Raw genomic sequence first — 22,722 nt, 5'->3', positions numbered from 1 at the left:
TTATTAAAAAGCAAGGTGATGTGGTTATTGTGCATGTGCGTTAGGAGTCGAAGGAAGACTAAAGGGAGACTCTTCAGAGTAGACAGAGAGGTTTATGAGTCTTTAGAGGACTGGAAGTGAGGGACAGGCTTAGAGGATGGGTATTAGATTGGTGTCATGAGAGAGCATGTTAGGGCAAAGATAGCTTCATCCTTTATCTGAGCTCTCTCCTCACAAAACCAAGCACTTCTTTCTTTCCTTGCTTTTAATCTACAACACATCACTTTTGCTTTTATGCTCCATGCTGTATATTTAGCTGTGAGATGCGTGAGGCAGATTTCTTTGTTTTTTTTTACCTGCTATCTTATGCCACTAAATCATGCCTAAATATATAATTGTTCCCTTTTTCCATTGTGCTCATAATTGTAATGGAAGCTAATGTTGGATTATTTTAACATTAAAGTTTTTTATGAAGAATATCTTTTATGTTTTTACAGTCTTAGGGCATCTGGATCATATCATTAGATGCAAATTGCAAATGCAGTTAAAATTCCCAGGAGCATTTCATTTGAGCCCAAATTGCAGCAATCAGATACTTTTGAGTGTTCTGGGTGTGCTTTGCATTTGTCTCACCCCAGCATTGATTTAGCATTAAGTTACTTGTGTAATCTTTTGATCCTTGCAAAACGGTTTAATCTAGGAACCGCATCCAACCAAAATCCCTATCTGAAAACTCATTACACCTTTCAAAAACAAGATCTTTAAAAAAGCAGCTCTTCAAAATCACACCTTTTTATTTTTGTTTGTTTAAATAACATATTTCAATTCTTTCACAGTTAGTTTTGTATACTATAGATCACACCTGGAGTCATCCCCCTCACTTGAATTTCTTTGCCAGTAGATTCGTGACTGAAGCAGGGCTGCGCTGCTTTTTTATTACTCTGAGCAGAAGCTTAACATTACCCATCTGGCACCGGGGTAATCAAGTTTTGATTTCGATTCTGATTTGATTGATTCTCAGAGCTGGCTCTCATGGAATATTCAGCTTCTGCCTTATATTTTGATGCTGTTGAGATGAATATGAATAATCTTAGGTACGAACTGCTACAAAGAGAAATAATTCACTTTGTAGTTAGTTTGTCAGCAGCTTTATGTTTGTGTCTTTGACAACAATAGTGGGCCTGGGGAGATTCTTTACAATACTGCAAATGACAAGTGAGACAAATGATCAGCAAATCTTTGTTCTGTTGTGTGCAGCGCAAAGTGTTTGGTGTGTACTTACTGGTACCCACTTTTGAAAGTGCAATTTCCTCTCAGTCGATCTCATGTCACAACTCACATTTGTGCAGTGATTAAACCTGATGGCTTACCTTTACTAAATCTTTATTTTTAACTTCCATGGTTGGCTCTCATCAAAGAAACAGTCGCACTCGACACTTTCAGCCACCACTCCATCCTGGAGATACTGCACAAGTGCCCATGTAGACACACAGACTGAGAAAGTGGATCTGGGAATAGCTATCTTTCCCACACTGCCTGAACTCCTTTTTGTTGTCTTTAGTGTTGCAGATATGATCAGTTGGTTTTGGGCCAGTGTTTTTAGTCTTAGGAGGCATGGGTATAGCATGGTATCTGGGATCGTACTAGATGAGAGAAGGAAATGGATATGTTGTTGTCTTTGTATCTACCTCCAGCCTCTAAAAGCAAACATAGTGGTTTTTCATGCCTCTGCAGCCTGTGTGCTGGCTTGGAACAAAGGCTGGTTCATTCATGTGGCAGATGCAGTGTTTTACTGCAAATCAATATTTGTGTGACTTCTTGACCAAGGCATAAAGGGAATATTATTCACACTTTGAACACATGTATGAAATCAATACTTGTGACTGTCCTTGACCATGATGATTGCAGCATTTGTTTCCGGTTCAATTTAAGAACCAGTGTTTACATTTTTTTTGACGAGTAGCATAGTTATGCCAGTACCTCTCTACCGATCTATCTCATCTACACCATTGCCTAAATGCATCAAGTTGCTGCCATGTGATTGGCTGATTTGCGAACAGGTGTACCTAATAATTTAGCTGTTCTTATTTGTGGCTTTGCACTGTTCATGTGGACCATGCATTTCACAGTGTCTTACAATGTGTGTAAATATGATGAAAGGGACATTTTGGACCCTTAACAGCATTCCTGAAATGTTTTAGTCAAGCATAAAAAAAGAAGAAGAAAATACGGTTGGCCAAAACACTGAGAACCATATTGGTTTCAAAATGCTTCTAAACACAAAAGCACATTGTGTGTCTGGATGCGGTGTTCACTCTCCTCACTCCAGAATTATGGCTGAGGTAAAGCTTCACACCATAATGATGATGCCTTTACACATAAAATGTGTATAGGAGAGAAAGAGCAGCAAAGGTCTTTGATGTGACATTATCTTCTTAGTCATGCAGGTTTTTCTGCAATGGCGAAACTGTAGCATTACGAAACAATGCCACATTGTGCTGTGATGATAGTTGGCTACCTGTCTATGAATGGCAAGTCCTCGCAAACCATTCCCATGAATCTCCTGGTGAGAATTGAGCTGAGACTGACTCACTCATTTGTGTGAAGTGGCCACATGCTGGAGGCTCCGCGGGACTTCTCTGTCAAGCTCCGATCACGATTCTGTGGTATTTCTACTTCACAGGCTTTGCTTTAGTCCTGTGCCACATATCATTGAAGATAGGAGTCATATATTAAACCATGTCACTCTAAAAAGTCATGAGATCCCTTGTAGTACAGTGGAGCACTGGCGAGTTAGGATTAGCTGATCAAGCCTTTGAAAATCAATTCAAATTTGTTAGGGTGCATGCAAGCGTTTCTCTCTGCTCTTTTTAAATCTCATCTCTGTCACTGTAGCTTTAGCTGATGCTGAGAGAAGATGTGCATTAGAGCCTTTATGGTATTATGTATTCTTAAGCGTCTGTAAACAGAAGTCGGGATGCAAGAATGCTTCGGAGTGGCTTAGTTAGGTCGTTTTTATAAGGTGAGCAAACAAATGTTAAGTCCGCGTCTCGCCTAATTTAGTTAGGATTTGTCCTTCTTTAAGAGTTCAGTTTATCTTTCACTCTGCTACTTTTTCTTTTATGCTGCCTTCAGGTGCCAGCTTTGTGCTTTGAGTGTCAAGTGTCAGAGAGGAAATCAGATACACAATTCACTAACAACAAAAATGGAAGTGTTGGTAGCAAAAGGTACAGTTTTGCTTCCTAGGGGTAAATCGCAAATTATAAATAAGGGAAAGCAAATTCCAGAACCAACGTGTCCTTGCTCAGCAGTGCAGGTTTCAGTTCACAACATGGTGCAAAATAAATACATACGCCACAAAAGACGCATATTATTTCTTCTGTGAGTTCCTTTGCTTTGTGGGTGCAACTTTAAACTCAAACACATTTGCACATTGAGATGTTGCACTCTAGTGAGCATAGAAATTACATACAAGTGTTTGCCTGAACATGGTTGTTCCTTTGAGCAGGCATGGCCATTTCACTTTGAGTCTTGCCTTATTGTGTCTCAGCCCCGTGTCACCGTTCCTTTCGATTGAACCAGAGACTAATTTATATTTTGTCCTGTCTTTTTTTCTTCGCCCAGCTGCCATTCAGGTGGAAATTACTCCACCACAAGGGGAGATCAGCGTAGGAGATTCCAAATTTTTCATCTGCGAAGGTAAGAGTGATCTTCCTACATCCCTCATTTAACACGGCTTGATGCAAATGTCACCTCATCTAGCAATATTGGCAGTATTTATTGAGGTAATTTGATGAAAGTAATACAAGTTAGGTTAATTAATGAGATTGGTGTACTGGTGGAGGAAAAAAGAGAAAAAGATCACAAGGATAAATTGACGGGCTTATTCTGTGGAGGTGGTGGGATGATGAGATCTGAGTCATGTAAGAAATAAGACATAGAAGAGGTGGGAGAGAGGTGCTGTATGAGAAGATAATGAGACAGAGGTCTTACATTCTCTCTGTGCATTTGTCAGCCTGTCTGTGATACAGATGCTGCTTACAAAAGACAGATCTGCAGTCTGCCATTACACAACATCTTCTTACATTTAAATAACGTCCTAATTTTCTGAATAGAGATTATTCATTCATTTGGTCTTATTAACCCAGGTTACTTCTACACTACAAAACAAAGCTGATGGGGACTGAATTAACAGCATACCCATAGCCCTTACGAGGGGTCGTCCAGTATGAAAATTCAAAGCATCTCTCTCGTTATCCCGTTGATGTGAGTTACAATCATGCTGGACAATGAATGAATTGCATTTTCTTGAATTTGAAATAGAAACTTCAAAACACTGCACAGCTACCTTCATAGGACTTATGAGTAAATAGTTTATTGAACCACCTGTAGCCGGACTAACTTGAAATAATCATTTCCTACATGACTTTGTCTCTCGACAGTTGTTCTGAGGTGTTTGTGCTGATAAGCTGTATTTGCTTTTTGCAAACTGCGGTGCATTATGTCAAAGCATCTCCACTTCTCAGTTCTCCAAAGAACACTTCCAAACATCCCATACTTGTACTGTCATGAACTTTAATATTTCTTATGTTGGCTGAGACCTGCTGAATCCGAGATGCAGTTTCTCTGAGCATTGCACGGTTTGATCTTGGGGTGAATTTGCTGAGATGTCTGCTCCTGGGAATATCATGGCAATGTGTTAATTTACAGCTGAATGCTCCAGAGCAGCAAAGTGACAAAACTTTTCCTTTTACAGAGGTGCTCACACTTGCACATATCCAAGTCAACAAGTCTATTTGATTTTCAGCACCAGGCAGCTACATACCCAATTGTTATGGAAGGAGTAGTGGTGGACTGTTTTTCACAGGAATTACAAAGTCCAGTCAAAATTTTCTTTTGCATACTACATGCAATCAATGTTTTTTTTTTCTTTTTGAAAAAATAACCACTTCTCTCCCACTAATGACCTGTTGTTTCACTGCTTTTAGCAGAATGTTTCTGTAAAAATGAAGCCCTAAAAGCAAAGATGGGTGTCTGTGTGTGGAATATGAAGCCTTGACATTAAGTACTAAGTGATTTCATTCTTTGTTCTATGAAGAAATTTTTGCATTCGTTTGAACTCGAATTCCTCCGTTTGAAAAGGGTGTCAAAATACATTTAGAGCTGTTTGTGCTCCTTGAGAGAAGAGATAGTATTAATAATTTTCAGGGAAACAAAAAACTGCCTCTGCTTGTACTACTGTTTATAAAAAGATGAATAATGTTGAAACGTTGTTTGATTTTTCTTTTAGTCAAAGTTTCCTCCTACTGAATAATCCTACTGAGGAAACAGAAATAATTCATATCTCCCTTTTTATGTTTTGCTGTGTCTGTTTAGTCTTTGGCTTTACATAACATACACTGGATGAAAACAGATTGTGATTTCACAGTAATGCTTCCAAACCATCTTCAAACCAAGAATTCTTAATTTCGTTTTGATATATTCTGTTCAAATTACGATTCATTTTTAACAATTTTTATTCACATTCTCTAATGAGAACAAAGTCTAGCTCAAACCTTAATCAGCTCCACATATGCATTCATCAGGGAAATAAGGAACTACAACTACTTTATTCCAACATGAACAGATGTGAAGAATATGAATGCCAGCAATGACAGTTCTTCCCCAGGTCATCACACAGTGCAGTGATCGTTGCAGTAAATTAAGTTTGAATTTTAAATTAAGATGCACACACTAGCTTTGTAATGTGATGTAACAGGCCCATGGCATCCTCTACAAGTTCATGCTCAGAGTCAAAGCGGGAGGCATATCTAAGCTATAGCAAAACATCAAAAGCACCAAACAAGATAACAGATTTCAGTTGCAATCCTATAGGTTCTGACTATTATTTACAGGCCACTTGTGAAATTCTTAAAAAAAAAAAGTTTTGCTTTTCTATCTCATTATTTACTTTGTTATTTTCAGTGGTAGGAGATGCTAAAGACATAGACTGGTACGCCCCCAGCGGTGAGAAGATCCTTCCCAACAGGGCAGACATTTTTGTGAGCCGCAGTGATGAAGCCACGTCGACTCTCACCATATACCACGCCACCGTGGACAGTGCTGGCATCTACAAGTGTGTGGCAAAGGATGGAGACAAGGAAGCCCAGGCCACTGTCCAAGTAAAGATCTTCCGTAAGTATGACCTGGTTTTGCAGTCTTTACAGACTTTACCAGTGAAGAGTGTTATTTTTTCACATGTTGGTAGTCAACATTACTGCATAAACTGTAGTAACTCAGCCACTATCAACGCTCTCTTTGAGTAATGCATTTCAAATAGAGAGAGCCAGTGTTTATGTTATTAAAGGTAACCTGATTTCCAGCTCCATACTGTTATTCTCAGTCTAGCTTGGCAAGCTGGACTTTGGTGAGTTTATCCACTGTATGAAACCAGCCGTTTAAGCACCGTCCCTTTAAGACAGCTTTCTTCCGACTGGCTGCCCCTCTCATAAACAGAAGATTTAAACAGCAGGTGTGAGGGGTTGCTGTTCTCCCAGCCAGGGCTGTGTGAAATGACCATAATAAGAACTGAACTATAACATACTGGAAACTGAGCATTTAGCTCACTCTGAAGTTTTTGGCTCATGGGGATTATTTCAAATATACTGACCTAATTATTGGAAACTTTGGTATGTGTAATATAAACACCAAAGTGAACCACTGAAATTGAAAATGTGTAAGTTTTCACCTTTACAAATGTCACTCTCTGTGTTAATACATATAAAAATGTGTAATATGTCCATTCCCCCACAGAAAAGATCACGTTCAAGAGTACTTCCAACCCGCAGGAGTTCATCGAGGGTGAGGATGCTGACATAGTCTGTGATGTTGTCAGTTCACCACCACCCACTATTATTTGGAAGCACAAGGGCTCCAAGATCCAACCTGCCAAAGATGGTGAGTCTGTTCAAAAAAAAAGAAAAAGAAAAAGAGGGGAAAAAACACCCCACTGCTTAGCTGCTTTCTCACATCCAACCTGCCTTTCCATTCCATCTTCTTAACTCTGTGAGCAGCCACCTTACCTCCCTGCCAATGCTGTTTGCCAGTTCATGCTTTCCAATCAATTTGCCACACTATTCCTCATCTCCCTCTCCTGCTGCCCATCATCTATGAACAAAGCCAACCGTTTTCCATTGGAAAGTAGTTTTAGACCTCATAGATGATGCGTGAACATGAAAATTGTATTTTTAGGCCTAGCAAGAGGTGGTTATTGTCACTAGAAAATGTGTCTGAGGGCACACCTGAGTTTAATTTTGCCAAATAAAGGAAAACTATAGTTGGAAAAAAAAATCTGAAAAACTCAGCATGGTTTTTTTTAAGGAAGGAAAGTGTAATCTAAGAAAGCTTCTGCTGTCACTAACAACAATAACAGCAAAAAAACCCTGTAATAAAACCTACCCAGATTTGCTAGTTTAGAATCAGATTTTTTTTGTTGCTTTGCAAATCGTAATCATAGCATCTGTTTCGGCAATGATGAAGTAAAGTTCAGCCACAAAAGCAAAAGTTGCTTAAGTCTGACCATCGTTGGTGCTCTGTGCATAAACAGTTTGCAAACCACCTCCATCTCATGTTCTGACTTCAGGTCATACCTGACACATTTGATGCCTTCTCTTTCAGCAGAGCTTCCCAAAGTGTGGGGCCCGCCCCATAGGGGGGGCACAGAGCCATTGCAGGGGGGGCGTGGTATGAAAAGGGGAAAAAAAAAAAAAACGCGTGGACACTGCTAGCATGGGGCGCCCACACAAACGCAAAGCAGGAGGTGAAGCATAGCTGAATAGGTTTCCAAACCAACCTCATTCTAAGCCAAAGACTAGAAAATATGGTGAAGCTTATCTTCCCTTTGGTTTCACCTGCACAAGTGCCAAGGTAGGTCTCCCCTGCAGAATTGGTTTTCCCTTCGTCGGGAGCAGCGCTGGGCTGTTTAAATCACGGACAAACAGTATCCCACAGTTGTTTATGTTTTTAAACCCATTTTGCACAGAGAGGCATTTTTTTGAAAAATGTATTGATAGCAATGTTGAATATTATTACAGAGGAAAAAAACAACTACATATAAAATAATTGCACCGTGACGCATCTGCCTTTGTAAATGGAGGGACAGTAACTGCGTGTGTATATGTAAGCGTGTAAAACCGGAAGATAGTCAGATTAACAGTAACAATATTTTGTCTCTATCTGCCATTCTGCAATTCATCTCATGTAAACAATAACGTGCGCACAGCATGATGTGAAAAAAGGCGCATACCTTTGACGTTGCGTGACGAACTCTGTATTCCTCGTCCACAGGTAAACGCAAAAAGGAGTTTTTAAAAAAACATCTCCGTTTTCAGTGATTCGAAACGCCGTTTACGTGTGGACGAAAGGTCCAAACGCATAGAAACAGCTGCGTTTTTAAAAACACCCGTGTAGGTGTGGACGTACCGTAAAAGAGTTGTTTATTACTACCTGTAATTTATTGCAGTTTACTTGTATTTGCTTAATTGTTTACTAAATGTTTGAGGTATGAAATACATTTTTCTTGTAAAACAAAGGGGGGCCTAGCAAAAAAAGTTTGGGAACCACTGTCTTTCAGGGTGGTGAGATCTTACTATTGCTCCTCATGTCTCACTCTGATTTTGTATGGATTGCAGACTTGAGGACCCACACCTAGGACCCGCGAGAAAGAGATCTCAAACAAAAAGCGAGCTTTAATCACTTATGATTTCATATAAACAACAACAGATAATGAAAGACGATTTAAAAGAAAAATGATGGAATCCAAAAAAGCCAGAGAATGAATCCAAAGAAGAAAACAGACAGCACGAGAGGAGAAAAAGAAGCATAAAAAACACAGGCAATGCAACAAAGAGAAGGAAAGGGCTCTTTATACACTGCACAGCGATTGCGGATCACACACACGGCAAAGGAAGGAAATGTAGATGAAAGTAATGCAGAAAAATCAAACAAACAGAGGCTCAAAACCGAATTGAAACACCAGAGAAAATTAACTGTTAAAGTAAAGCAGGAAACAACCCTAATCACACAGAAGAGACAACTAATAGTAAACACATTACAGAGGAACAGTGGGGAGGCAAGAACAATAATAATAATCATAAACCCACAACAATAGAAAAACTGGAAGCAGGAAATCCTGAAACGCATAAAAAAAGACCCTCCCCCCCCAGCTATCAGGATCCTCTTATCTTTATAAATACACACATACATTTTAACAACATTTTTAACCTCTAACTCTTTCTTAGTAAAGGAATTTTGTGTTTCGGGAGTTAGAGGTGTTTGATGTACACAATTGGGTCTCGTTCTCACTGCGCACGGGCGATCAGAGATGTAGCTTTGATGTAATTGAACATCTATTTTATCCATATGTCACATTAGTATATCAAAAAACACTATAAAAACTTTTCAAACTCTTCTTGTATTATAATCCCTTTATCTGTTGTTTGTCCTGGGTTTTGAACCATTTCTGCTTTGCCAGTAAGCACACAGAACAAAGGTGTTTAGCTCGGCTGTGGAGGAAACTGTGAGCGTGCACATACCGAACATATAAAACTGTAAGTGTTGCTGAACACTTTGCCAAAAAAATCTAATCTAATGTAGCTGCTGTGAATCCAAGCTGTCTTCTGTGTAAAATGAAATTATGAGCTTTTCAGCATTTGGTCTCTTCTGCCCAAAAATATGAGGAGGGCCTAAATTCATGTACAATATTTGGTAATCATTTAATCTGGCAATAGCTTCCTTCTTGGGAGGAGCATTGACCAAATTGGTCCAAAACAGCCATGGCTTAGCAAGTTCAGTGAAAAACTAGGATCTAGTGTGGGAGCCGGACATAAAACAGGAGTCTGGGTTTTGTTTCACACTTGAACCGGGGACTATTTTAACCTTGAAGTAACCCCTCCCTCGGTGACCGCTGGAGAGCCTGGAGTCACCACACTGTTGTGCTAAGCCTGCCTTTGTTCTTGGATTCTTGTCAAGGAATGTGTTTTTCACTGGAAAAGCCACTAATTGTAACCGACACTGAAAACTAAAAACTGCTTATGCAATTTTCTTCAGTGCAGTCGCTGACCTAACCCTGTGCTGCAAGCTGCAGAGTTAAAAATCCCAACAGCAACTCTTCCTTGTAAAATATGTCACGGTGACCTGAATAAGAGCTGTTTAACAAAAGCGTTGTTTCTTCTTAACTTTTAGACTCCTGGATTAAACTTTAAAAGCTTTTCAACATTTCAGTCATTTATTTTTTGTACACTATGTAAATGTTTCACTCCCATGGATGGTGCGATGTGGTAGGAGTCACTGAGGTGGAATTGTTTGTTCAGTAAACTGTGTAACTCTTAAACTTGATAGGAAGAACACGTCACTTGATTGAGGCAACAGTCATTACTAAAATTAATGAGTCCCCTGTGTAAATTGTGGATTTTAATAAGTGCTGGATAGTTTTTCTCAATAATGTGTGAAAAATAACACCAGGTTTCTGTTAAGACAGCTCGCTGTGTTACTGTGCATTGTTTAATTAGAGCTGCAACTGTTTGTCAAGGATCTGGGTTTGATTAAAACATTGATAAAATATGTTTACTGTAGCCAGAGAGTCATGAAGCTCTCTCATCTAATAATTTGATTACCAGGAAGGATTTTCTCAATCTTGCCCCAACTGATCATCTCTTAATTCATAGAAGACTTATTAAATCACGTTTCTTTTGTTCCACTGTTTTGTTGAGAATGTAATCTTCACAATCTCGAACCTGTGTTCTTTTTTCCTTTTTTTGTAGTTCGATTTAAGATCATGGATAATGGCCACCTGCAGATCCGCAGCATTAAAAAGACAGATGAGGGCAACTACACTTGTGAGGCTCGTGTCATGGCCAGGGGAGAAATTGACTTCAAGACTATGAAGGTCATTGTTAACGGTAAGCAGTGTATACACCACCTTCTATGCTCTGCCTGCCCTGCTGTTTATCAATGTGTGGCTTAACAGAGCAGGGTTCAGTAATGAGCCAGATGGCTCTAAAACCCTTAAAACTTTTTTGTTGCTCCAATGATAGTTAGATAGTTAGTCAGATCATCTAGCCATCTTTTTCAAGTTTCTGGTTTAGAGAAACACATTCAAACAACTACAGACCAGAATGACGAGAAATTGGTTTTAGATTTGTGGATTTCTCAGAAAATGTTGCAGATGCTCTGACCTTTAGTAGCAACATTATCCCCAAATTGCTTTTAAATATCAAAGTCCTTTAACTATCAGGATGAAGAATTTTGAAAAATCTATTTAAAAAAATGATTTTGGGCAATTTTCTTGAGGAAATATCACTTCTTAAAAGCTACTCTGTAGATTTTCAGGGATAATTGCATTTTTATTTTCGAACCCTTTGACTAAATTAAGAAATAGACGTGTAACTATGGGAAATATCGTTATATGTGTGTGAAATATGTTCATTTCAGCTATGTTGAAACATCCAGTCTGTTTTATCACGACTCAATGGAGGAAACTTGAAGTGCATTTTGGATAAACTTTACTACAATTACATTATCCCCATGTGGGTTCGGTAGTTGTTTAAAACAAGTCAAACCAAAAAGGTTTTTTTTTTTTGTGAACGTTTTTTCAGTGTTTGGTTAATTTTATATGGAATGTGCAAAAAGAAGTAATAAAATCATTTATAGGTTTTGAATCTACATATCTAGATTAAACCTCTTTAAATATAATTTATAAATACATATTAGTTACTTGAAATTCAAATTAATCTTGTATCTTTTTCAGTGCTTCCCAGCATCCGTGTCAGGCACCCAGAAGTCAACGCTACAGCAGACGTTGGTAAATCAGCTTTACTGGCTTGTGATGCAGATGGCTTCCCGGAACCCACCGTGACTTGGGCACAGTACGTCATTCAATCTTGTTATCTGGCTGTTGTGACGAGCAGAGTTCAGATTTACCCCGGATCACGTGAGGAGAAATTTTGAGCTTCCACAAAAAATGAAGCATTTTATTTATTCTTTTTTTCATCTTCAGATCCTCTTGTTCTTGACCTCGAAACAAGCAATATTAGTTAGAGCAATGAAATGAATAATTATGAATTACAAACTGTTATTCTTGGTGCACAGTAATCCTTCTCAGGTCCAAAACTTCAACGACAAACCAAAAAGAAACACTGACGTCAATACAAATGACCCCCCCCCCCCACCCCCCTAAGTGGCAATCTGCCAAGCAGGTAAAAGCAGCCTGATAAGATTAAGCTGAGATGAATGATATTTGCAGCAGAGCAATGGAAGACAAACTATGCACTATACAGTGTACTAGTACTTAAAGCACATAGAGGGCTTTTATTAATTCCAGCTTTTCAATAGAAACTCATTATAAGTCACACTCATTAGTATTCATTAGCGAGCGGGAGATTTATATACTGTTACCTTTTGCTTTTTCACTTCAGCAGTCCATTTTATGACACAATGATATGGAGAGATATTCTGATGGCTTTTTACCTCAATGATCAAAATCCTTGTAATAACATCCACAGTAAAAGGGTAAATGAGTCATGTGTTTTTGCCTCTTACTAGATAAAGGGTTGATAGGATGGAGCTACATCTGCATAAAATTAGTCTTCCTGAAACTTCATTCCATGGCAATTAGGAATTTGTTATGCTACGCTAATGGCTGCAATTTATATTTACAGGTCAGTTCAATTAGTTACAAACATTCCTAATCAAAAAGGACCTCGGGGTTTTTTATCTTTTGTGCAGCAAGGAGCATCAATTTAACGGGGACATTTTTATAAGTTCGAGGCTACCCTTTAGCAGGATGTGCGCTACCCGAGGCAGCTGTCGGGGTATCTCTGTTGTTTTTTCTCCAGCTCTCCAGCTGCTGGACACAGTAATAATAAGGAAATAATACATCTCTGCATACAGTAGCGTGACCAGACCAGATTTGTGACTTTGCTGTTCATAGCTTACCAGTCAGTCCCCTTTATTCTTCTGTCCCTGACTCCTTTCATGCAGGCTTGCTTTTGATAAAGTTAATTTTTACATGACACTTGTTAATATATATTTATAGGGATTATGAATAGGTCAACAAGCAGAATAAACCAAAGTGAGAACAAGGTGCATATGCATCTTAGCAACCGCTAATTGGTAGTAGTTCAAAAATTGGTACTTGAAATGTGTTTAATTAAGTAAGTTCTGTTGATTAAAGAGGAGGTTTACTGAGTTAGTAATGATTTTAAACATTAACTTACCAATACACCAAGCATGTGCGTGCTGGAATAGGATATTTTTGTTTGACGACCACCGACTTGTGCAAATGTATGCTTTCGGGAGACGAAATCAAGGACGTCAGCCCGAACGTGTTTTTTTTCTTCATGCAGCTGTTTGCTCAGTGCACGTTAATATTCTTGGTGCATCATTCATGTCTGAATGCAGCAGTGAGGAGAAACCTTTAGACAAAGCATGATTGCTGCTGCATGAGTAAATAAGACGACTGAACTCAAATCCCGCTCACAGCTGTCTTTCATGCAGCAGATCTAATGTGTGATCCTGAGGAAGAAGCAGGCCCTGGCTAGAAGAGGGTTAAGATGGACAGGAAGGTTGTTGGGAGGATAGATGTGTGAGGCGGTGAAAAAAACATAGGGGTAAAGCTCTATTTGTTCTAGTCGCTGACAGGCCTGTCATTCACTGTCTGGCTGCTGGAGCAATGCTGCTACTCCAGGTCTACGAACACTTAATTCACTACAAAAGAAAAAAGAAAAGAGAGATTCTAACCTCAAGTGAAAGTTTGGCTCCTGAGAGTAGGAGTGTTTTCTGAAATCTAAAAGAAGCATCGTCATCATACAATCGGTGTATGACCTTCTTAAAAACAAGGCTGAAGGAGACCAAAGGCAAACAGAATCTGAGGCAATGTTGGAGGTGTTCTTAGAAGCACTGAGCACAGGACAGCGTTTTTTGGTCTGCGAGGCTTTGTTGTCTGCGAGCTGCTTGCTTCAGTAGATAAAACCCCAACAGTTCTTTGTCAGTGAGTTTAGAAAATTATTCGTAGGCTCCTCAAGTTGTGCAAGTAAATACATGTGACGCGGACACTTCTCTTTTCCTCTTTTTTCCCCCTTGCTACAGTAACGGCGTTGTCCTTGAAGACGGCGATAAGTACAGCCTCAATGAGGATGGTTCAGAATTGTTAATAAAACATGTCACCAAAGTGGATGAAGGAGATTACACGTGCATCGCCAAGAACAAGGCGGGAGAGAAAGCGGAGGAAGTCAGCCTAAGCGTGTTTGGTAAGAAAATGACTCCATTTGCTGATGGTTTGCTTAGCATAAAGAACACGGCGGCTGGTTTTTTTGTATCATCTCTGACATTTCTTTGTTGTACTTTGTGCACTTTGCTGCACACTCTTACGCAGCGTATCCTTACGCAGCTGTGAAACATAAAGTGCAGTATCTCTTTATGAGGAAATTATGTAGTCCTGTGGCTCTGTTATAACTCAGTGGGGTATGAAACCACTCTGTATTCCTTGCCACAGTAATACTGAAACGTCTCTATCAGCCATGGATCAAATGGCCATGTCAAATGTGTCATTCACAGTGACGTGATCATTTGATCGCATATATTCATCTGTCAGCAGCTGATGAGTTTATGTGGTGATTTGAACCTAAGAATTTTTCCACCTCTACTATCAAACCCAGTTAATAGAAAAAAGGCAGGTGGATTAGTGGTAATAGCTGTTGATAAATGTCAAGCATCTATTAGCTGTTTAAAAAAGAATAAAGAAACAGATTAAATATTTGAAATTGCCCCGCTGACTCTCGTTGGAGAAGGAACCCACATTTATGTGTCTAGAAAACCAATTCTAATAACAGTTTCTGTCCTGCTTCTAGTCCAACCCAACATTACCTACTTGAGTAACCAAACTGCTTCGGAGTTTGATGATCAAGTCACCCTGACATGTCAGGCTTCCGGTGACCCAACACCTACAATTTCCTGGAGTTTTGGAAACAAGGTCTTCACTGAAGGAGAACAGGTAGAGTTGCTGTGTGGTCATGCACCAGAAACCATTTTTTTCCAGTTAATAGAAGTGTTTTAAAAAGCCAGTGTTTTTAGGAAAAGGGGTGCTAATGACAGAGAGGTACCAAAAATAAAACTACAGTTGTTTGAGAAATTTGCCTAAAACGTTTCTGCTCTTAAGGAACAACATGGCAAACAACAAATTAAAAAAAATGTCATTTAGAAAAGATAAAGTGGATGAAAGCTAGAACAGAGCCTCCACATAATTTGCACCACTTACATATTATGACCTGCACTGTAATATACAATACAGCACATGCTCTCCAGATTTGTTGGCAGCTGTTATTAAATACAATTTTCAGAAAAAGGCTTCAATTTCAATTTTCAAAAACTCACATGGACATTTTTAAGGAATTTTGTCAGCCATTCACTGACTTTCATTTTTTAAAATTCAGCCTTGAAATCCCACCAATTATTTTCACTTCCGTCACTTTTCATCTCATGGCATTAATAACTAATCAGTTGGCTATTCAACTCCACCCACGTGCTGGGAATGCAGCTAAAAGTGCTTCGTACATTTCTCATTGTTACATGAGTTTGAACTTTGCACAATGAGGTTTTGATGTTGCTTCACGATCTCTCTGAACTTTTGACAGCCTTGTCTTATACAGCCCGAGTTGCTTTAATGCTTTTGTACATTTACATTGTGACTGATAGAGGAGAGAGAGTGCAGACTTCTTATGTCTCCCCACATGTTTTTAACAGCGCATCTGACACGCTACAACATCTTTTATTCATTGGCTTTTAATGGAAATTTCTTTCCTTTTTTTGTGAATTTACTATAAAAAGTGCTCTTTTAAAATTCACAGTAAATCAAACAAGAGTTTAAAAAACAAAGTGAAAATGATTTAATTGGCATTAGCTTAATTATTGCTATGAATCAGATTGTTGTGATTCCAATTATGCCACTCTGGCAAACTACTGTGATAATCCACTTTGGGAACGAGTGGGCACTTTTTTCCCAGGATGAACACGATATGAGTAAAGCAGCCACATAAGGGTTATGCATCTTTGTCATGCTTTGGCGTATATCCTAGTTTTTCCTCTTCATGTCCTTCAGGAGCACTGGAGATAACGCTGGATTAAAGCTTTGCTTATAGGATATGGTAAACGGCTTCTTAGGATGTGTAAGCTATGAACACCATTCCTTTCCTTATTTTCTCCATTGCAGTGGTCACAGCATTCTGGCAGTTGCCAGCCTAGTGAGAGAGTCTCATCCGAAGTCTATTGTTATGCTCTTATCAGCTCATTAAAATTGTATAATTTTGAAAAATCCATCTTAACGGTCTATTCTGACAATGCACATGGTGCTAGCAGCAAACAGATTAGTCACTTCAGAGGGGTAATTTTCTGTGAATGCAGTAAACAGTATTAAGATAATTACCTCGCTGCCTCCACCGGGTTTTTGGATTCGGGAAAAACATTTCATGCACTGGTTTGTGATTCAGCTTGCGTTACATACTGCCACATGTTTATATTACTTCTAAAAGCACTAAAGTTGGACACTGCATATTTCCCTGATACACAGAACAGCTGGGTTGCAGACTGGTTGCTGGCCTCGGGACATTTGCTGTGGAATAACAGGAAAAAAGCACAATTTGGCATAAAACTTGTTCCTGCCAACAATATGCTGGCATTTAATTAGGCATAAGATAAGCTGTACCCTGTCACTACAAGCAGCATTTAGCATGAAAACCCTGAGTCCATTTTTTGTTTGACTGTTGAGAGGTATTGTAACTCCTGTGAAATATGTTCCCACACAAAAATAGTTCAACAGTGTTTGTTGTCCTGCCATAGCAGACACAGTTGTTCTTCAAATGTTTCAAATGACACAGGTGTGTAAGAACAATAGAGGAACTACTCTTGGAGCTACACACTGTAAATGCAATGAAAGCACCTGTCCTGTTATTTCCCACAGGGCATAAGAGAGTCAGCTGCACAGTATTTTGGGCCATGCTGGCCTACTTCATTTAACATGCTCTGTCAGCTGGTGCATTGTGATGAATTATGTCTGAAAGTTACCATGTAGCTCATTTTCACATTAAATATATCTCTGTGAAATGAACTATTGATTTTTGGTGGAATAATATAAAACTAAAAAGACCATGGTAATGACTGTCTGACAAACTCTCTTCTAGTCATATTGTAAACATTCTCTATACTAATAATTGTAAATATCGTTGATACAGTTGTTTAAGCATTCAGACGGCTAATTGGAGAAAATATAACATTATTGTGAGACTGTGCACCAAATGCGGCAGTTATATTTACAGCAGCAGGATGATTTAAATCAATTCAGTTTTATTTATAATGCACCGAATCCCGACAGTCACTTCAAGGTGCTTTTTATCATTATTTATCTATTACCCCACAGTAATAGAGTGAAAGCTCCAGCATTCAGATGACCCCATATGAGCGAGCACTTAGTGGCAGTGGGAAGGAAAAACTCATTTTTAGCAGGAAGAAAACTCCAGAACCAGGCTCAGGGAGGGGGCAGCCATCTGCTACGACTGGGGAGAGACATGGGACAAAAGACACACTGTGCAAGAGAGCCAGAGATTAATAATAACTAATGATTAGATGCAAACAAGAAACACTTGAGTCCTAATAGTTAAGCTTTATCAAAAACGGAACGTTTTAAGCTTTACTTTTTAAATTTAATTTAGAAGTTTACACAGTGTGTGTCCAAAATTTAAGCTGGGAGCTGGTTCGACAGACGAGGGGCCTGCAGCTGAAGCTCCCACTCTACTTTTATATCCTATGAAGTAAGCCTTCAATCCAAGAGCAAAGTGTTATAATGGGGGGGGGATATGGAACTATGAGGTCTTTAAGAATGGAAAAAACTGTAGGATATTGTTGTTTCTGAACAACATTGTACTAAAGAAGAATGTGTTATTTATTCAGTTCTTGTAATGCAGACATCTCGTTAAGTTGTTCTTAAACTGAGACGGATTTTATTTTAGACTTAATGGCAAACTTGTGCAAATTATCCGTTCACCACTCCGGTTGTGCTGGAAAATGATCAGTCTGTACATTTGAGTCAGTTAAAATATTCTCATATTTTCCTATTAACTGTGCAATTCATCACTGCCAATCAGCTGCGGCAGCCGTGACTGTATTGCGACTTTCTGAATGTAATCTTCCACCTGCAAGACAGGACTTGCATGTCGTATTCACAGTTGCCACTGAATGTCTTCTATTCACAGGCTGTCATCATCCCTCTCCTCCCTATCTATCACTGTCAGATACATTTTGATTTAATGTTGCTGTAGTCAGAAAATCCCGCTGATCATTTGGTAATAGCTGTCACTAATTTTCATTGGATCTTCATTCATCATTACTTTCCTGTTTGCCACGCTCTGTCTTCCATTCACATTCTAGTTCTACATTCATACCAGCCAGGGTACGAGAGCACAGACATATTCATAATGATGTGCAATGACAGAACAGGAATTTTTCTGTCTTCGGCTTCTTCTTTTGAATATTACTGGCTTGAGAAAAACACAGCTAATGGCGTCATTGTGTAATGTATGATTAAGACATCATCTCAGTTCAGCTGAAGGTCTTTGTGGTTTGAACGTTTATACCACATGATAGGAATCTGTACGTAGTTTATATTAATAGAGGATAAGTGGTGGAAGTCAATGTTCTGTACTTACATGAATGAGTTAATCAAGATACATACTGTAAGCCATGATGAGAAAATGTGCTGATTAGGAAACAAAGTCCCTAGGTGCTGGTAGTGGTTCTTGTATAATTAGTTGCAGTGCCTTGTTTTCCTTAGTGTGCCTCCAAATTCTCTCTTATTAGAGTACATTAATTAATAACTGGCCCCATGCAGCTCTAGGAAAATGTGCTCGAGTTTGGCATTTTGACCATTTCTGTTACTTCCTTGATTGCCAAGTTGGAAAGCCTGGCCCTCATCATAACAGTCATTTTCACATCAAGAAAACCTTGAACTAGACAATGCCAAATGTTCAGCTAGCCTTTAATACATCAACAGAGGGATATAATCTATTTATGACATCATTGGTCTTAATTGTTTAATTATAATAAATAAAGCTTTGAATGAAATTATTCAGCTGAATCCAATCTGTAGTTTTCATAAACAACATCAGAACAGTGCCAAGTCCCGCTTCTAGAAATCTTGTAAAAAATCACGGCTGTTTGCCTGAAAGGCAAATCGGTAACTACTCTTGATATTTGCATTTGGTATTCTATCTTTTTTTAAATTCTAGTTACATTACTGCAAGATGGCATCACCGATTTAATACAAATGCAGAAATCTTAGATGGTTTATAAAAGAGCGCCTAAGGTCTTTACCACTCTGATGTCAGCCACTGGTTTATTAAGTCCCATTTTGAGTATTTGGCTGTTCCCATTTGGCATTTTTGGAATCACATATGATTAAGCAAGAAGTAATCTGAGAAAATGAGGATACACGTTCATGCGTTTTTAACTTTTCTCCCACAAGTAGCTACACCTTTAATCCCTCATTCCTCTGTTACCTATTTTACTCAAAATGTGAATATTTTATGAGCATTTCTTATTAAGGACAGTGCTTACTGAAGTCATTATGTGCAATCTGCTTACCTCTTCATGCCTAGAGGCTACTTCCATCTTTAACATGTTGTGCGTTGCAAAAACAAAGTAAACTATGATTGATAGCATTTAAAAGACAGATAAAAACCAGAAACTACCAAGAACGGAGAAAACGCGCTTGTAGATATTCTGGAAATTAATTGGCAACAATGTATTTGCTTGAGTTTGCTTTAACAATCTAAAACAAAACCATGGAACGGTATTTAAAAGATTCAGTCATTGCACATTGAAGCCAGTCTGCATTCGTTCTATGTGGGTCATTTCCAAAAGCTCACTTTGTTCCACTGTGTCGCTGTTTGTCTTTGCCTCTTTGCTTCTGTCCTCTCTAGGCCTCTTGGACTCGACCAGACACATACGAGGTATGGCTACCAAATATCGTAGCCTGATTCTAGATGTACTAGCCCAGACCTGCATCATAGACTACCACTTTTACCCCCACCACCTTTTTTTGTTTTTGTTTGCAGAGCAGAAGTGTTATCACTCAGCCCACATTTAATATGCACCATATTTAGTTTTGCGCTTAATGTGTAGACTAATAGCCACGTAGTACAGTTCATTTAATACATTTAGTTCCAGTATGCATTTAGACTTGCTCCATTAGTTTATCACTGTTTATTTTTGTCAACAAATTTCCATGTGAGACGCAGGCATCTCGGTGTAGACCAAGTAGCTCCATTCTTTGTTTCCTGCTGCACAGTGTGGTGAATGCTCAGACTTTGCATGAAAAAAAGATGAATCCTGTATTGTTGATTGATCAGCAGCTGGACACCCAAAAAAAACACACTGTCTGCTCTGCTGTGAGCAAACTAACTCTAACTCACCAAACTCTAGCAAATAACAGAATGGATTTTAATGGTGTAGCCTTCTGTCATGGGCCAGGGGCCTGCATGTTTTTGTTTCAACTGTGCACTGAAGTAGCTGCCTCATTCAGTCACCTTGGGGCCTCATTTATACTGTGGTCTCACTAGGTCAGCTCACCCAAATGGGAAAAAAAGTCTTCCTTGCCCCTGATCATATGTAGCCAAGTAGAGAGTTTTGATTTTGTTTCTCCAGGATTTGAGAGGTTTTTTTTCAACCTCTAATACAAAGAAGGTTGACAGAATTCTGTTTGCATTGTCCACTTTTAAGGCTCATGTTTAGGTAGAACTCTTAGAATGGCATTAACAAGCATTTTTACAGGGTAAGCTTAAGGATGCCAAGTGTGTTTGCATTTTTAAAAAATCCCAAAGCACTTGAGCTTCCTGTTCTGTTGTTTGGCACAAAAGAAAAACATGCAAACTCTTGGCCTGCTGCAAAAACAATTACTACCTTTGGATAGAACTGACACAGTACAATCAGCTCACTTCACTCACCACTGTGACAAGGAACCAAGCTAAGAATTAACTGTCATATTCAGCATCCATAACACACAGATTCAGAGTTTTGACAAGTTTGTCCTAACTGGCTTCAATAACGTGCTTCAATCAGTCATAGCACTCATTTCCTGCTGATGTAATGCTGCAAAGTTTTTTCCCACACGCCTGTTTAACATAGCCTTATCCCAGCATGTGACAATAATCACGTCACCTTGTTGGGCTGTTGACTGGGTTTTAAGTTGCGTTTTATGGATCTACTGCTGTGACCTATGCTTTTATGTTTTAGCGGGAGCACTTTCACATTTTTTCTTACCTCTCTGAGCCCAGTCTAATCCAAGGGTCACTACAGATTTTTCAGTACTTGACATCCTTGACTGTGCACTTCATTACAGAAGTTCAATTAAAGACTACTTCTTTGGTGTTTTTATTGTTGCTATTACTTTGTTCTAGTGATTTACTGATGCTTTTGCTTGCTTGCTTATGTAGGAATACATGTGAGCAAAGAGGTAAGGCTAAAGACTGCATCTCAGTTGAAAGAAGCTTTTTTTTGGCTTTGTATGATGTCAATGAGAGCAGCTATTCCTTACGACAGACCTATGCAAAGACCTATATGAAGAAAGCTATCCTAAAGGGAGGAGTAAGGGATCTACATTTGCCTGTTTTAGACTGAGGGGCTGCACCTAGGCCCAGGTACTTTGAACTGTGAATCATGCAGACTACTTCAATAAATTCCAAGAATAAAGCCATAGAGTTAGATGTGAACAAACGAGCCCATTAAATATTTTTCTTGTAGGCCCACACAGAAAGTCAGCTGTCAGCGAATGTACTTATTGCGGCACAGAATGGATCGAACAGATCTTCAGTAATAGCGTCGGCCTTGCTTTCATTGGACGTTAGGTGAACCGAGCTGACAGGTGTTAATCAGCAACCCTAAAAAGCAGTCATTAAACAATTAGTCATAGAAGACAATCGAACATGAAAGGTGAAATTATGCTAAGGACAACAGCAAAGCCTTTTCACTTTATCTTTATTTCATTAAGAAGTGCACTTTGGAAGACAGTTTGACACTTAAACCAGATAAAAGTCTGATTATTATAACCTGCCTACTGACTGATTTTCAACTCATAAGAAGATCATATGACCATGTTGTTGACTGCTTGTTTTTCTTTTAGCAACTCGATGCATGTTAAGTAAAGACAATTATAGATAAAGGAAATGGTTTAATAGAACTCTATTTACCATTTGCCTTTTGTTAACCGACGCCTTAAATTAACCGTTGTCTTAAAATCGTAACCTTTTTCCTGCCTCAACACTTTGGAGGGCTTGAGAATGCCAAGTAGAGAAATTGCACTTACTTTTCTTGGTATACTTCTCCTTGATGAAAGATTTGACAGTGGAGAAATTAAAAGAATTAAGGACAGAAATAGATGGGGAATGATAAGCAAGCAACACAAGTCCCAGGCTGGATTAAAAGTATGAATAGCCTACCCCTTTGTATATTCATGTTCTGTTCCTTAAACCCCTGGGCCATCAGGGTGCTCCATAAATCAACATTCTAGAAATTAAAGTTGACAAGGACCACTCCCAGTAGTTTCAAAGTTAAATTTTTGGAGGAGGCACAGGTTTGTCCTGTCCGTCAGGTGTTCTCCACAAATATATATCTTCATGTGCCACGTTGTGTTAAAGGATCCTGATACCAAATTGGGAGACAGTT

The 22,722-nt window shown here is 38.9% G+C and overlaps 1 protein-coding gene across 10 annotated transcripts in view; it reads left to right on the top strand.

Annotated features, from left to right (window-relative positions):
- ncam1a (neural cell adhesion molecule 1a) overlaps positions 1-22,722 on the top strand; it is a 267,850-nt gene that overhangs the window by 181,262 nt on the left and 63,866 nt on the right. For 6 of the 10 annotated variants that reach the window (XM_026181163.2, XM_080307303.1, XM_080307306.1 and 3 more), the window contains exons 2-9: positions 3,604-3,678; positions 5,944-6,153; positions 6,772-6,915; positions 10,779-10,916; positions 11,765-11,882; positions 14,104-14,264; positions 14,865-15,007; positions 19,983-20,012. In XM_026181163.2, the coding sequence (XP_026036948.2) occupies positions 3,604-3,678; positions 5,944-6,153; positions 6,772-6,915; positions 10,779-10,916; positions 11,765-11,882; positions 14,104-14,264; positions 14,865-15,007; positions 19,983-20,012 (1,019 nt within the window). The remainder of the gene's footprint in view (positions 1-3,603; positions 3,679-5,943; positions 6,154-6,771; positions 6,916-10,778; positions 10,917-11,764; positions 11,883-14,103; positions 14,265-14,864; positions 15,008-19,982; positions 20,013-22,722) is intronic. The other 4 variants (XM_026181169.2, XM_026181164.2, XM_080307305.1 and 1 more) reach the window with 1 other exon arrangement.

The sequence above is a fragment of the Astatotilapia calliptera genome, chromosome 10 (assembly GCF_964374335.1).
Source record: "Astatotilapia calliptera chromosome 10, fAstCal68.1, whole genome shotgun sequence".
Lineage (NCBI taxonomy): Eukaryota > Metazoa > Chordata > Actinopteri > Cichliformes > Cichlidae > Astatotilapia > Astatotilapia calliptera.
This window is presented reverse-complemented; position numbering and strand designations above follow the sequence as displayed.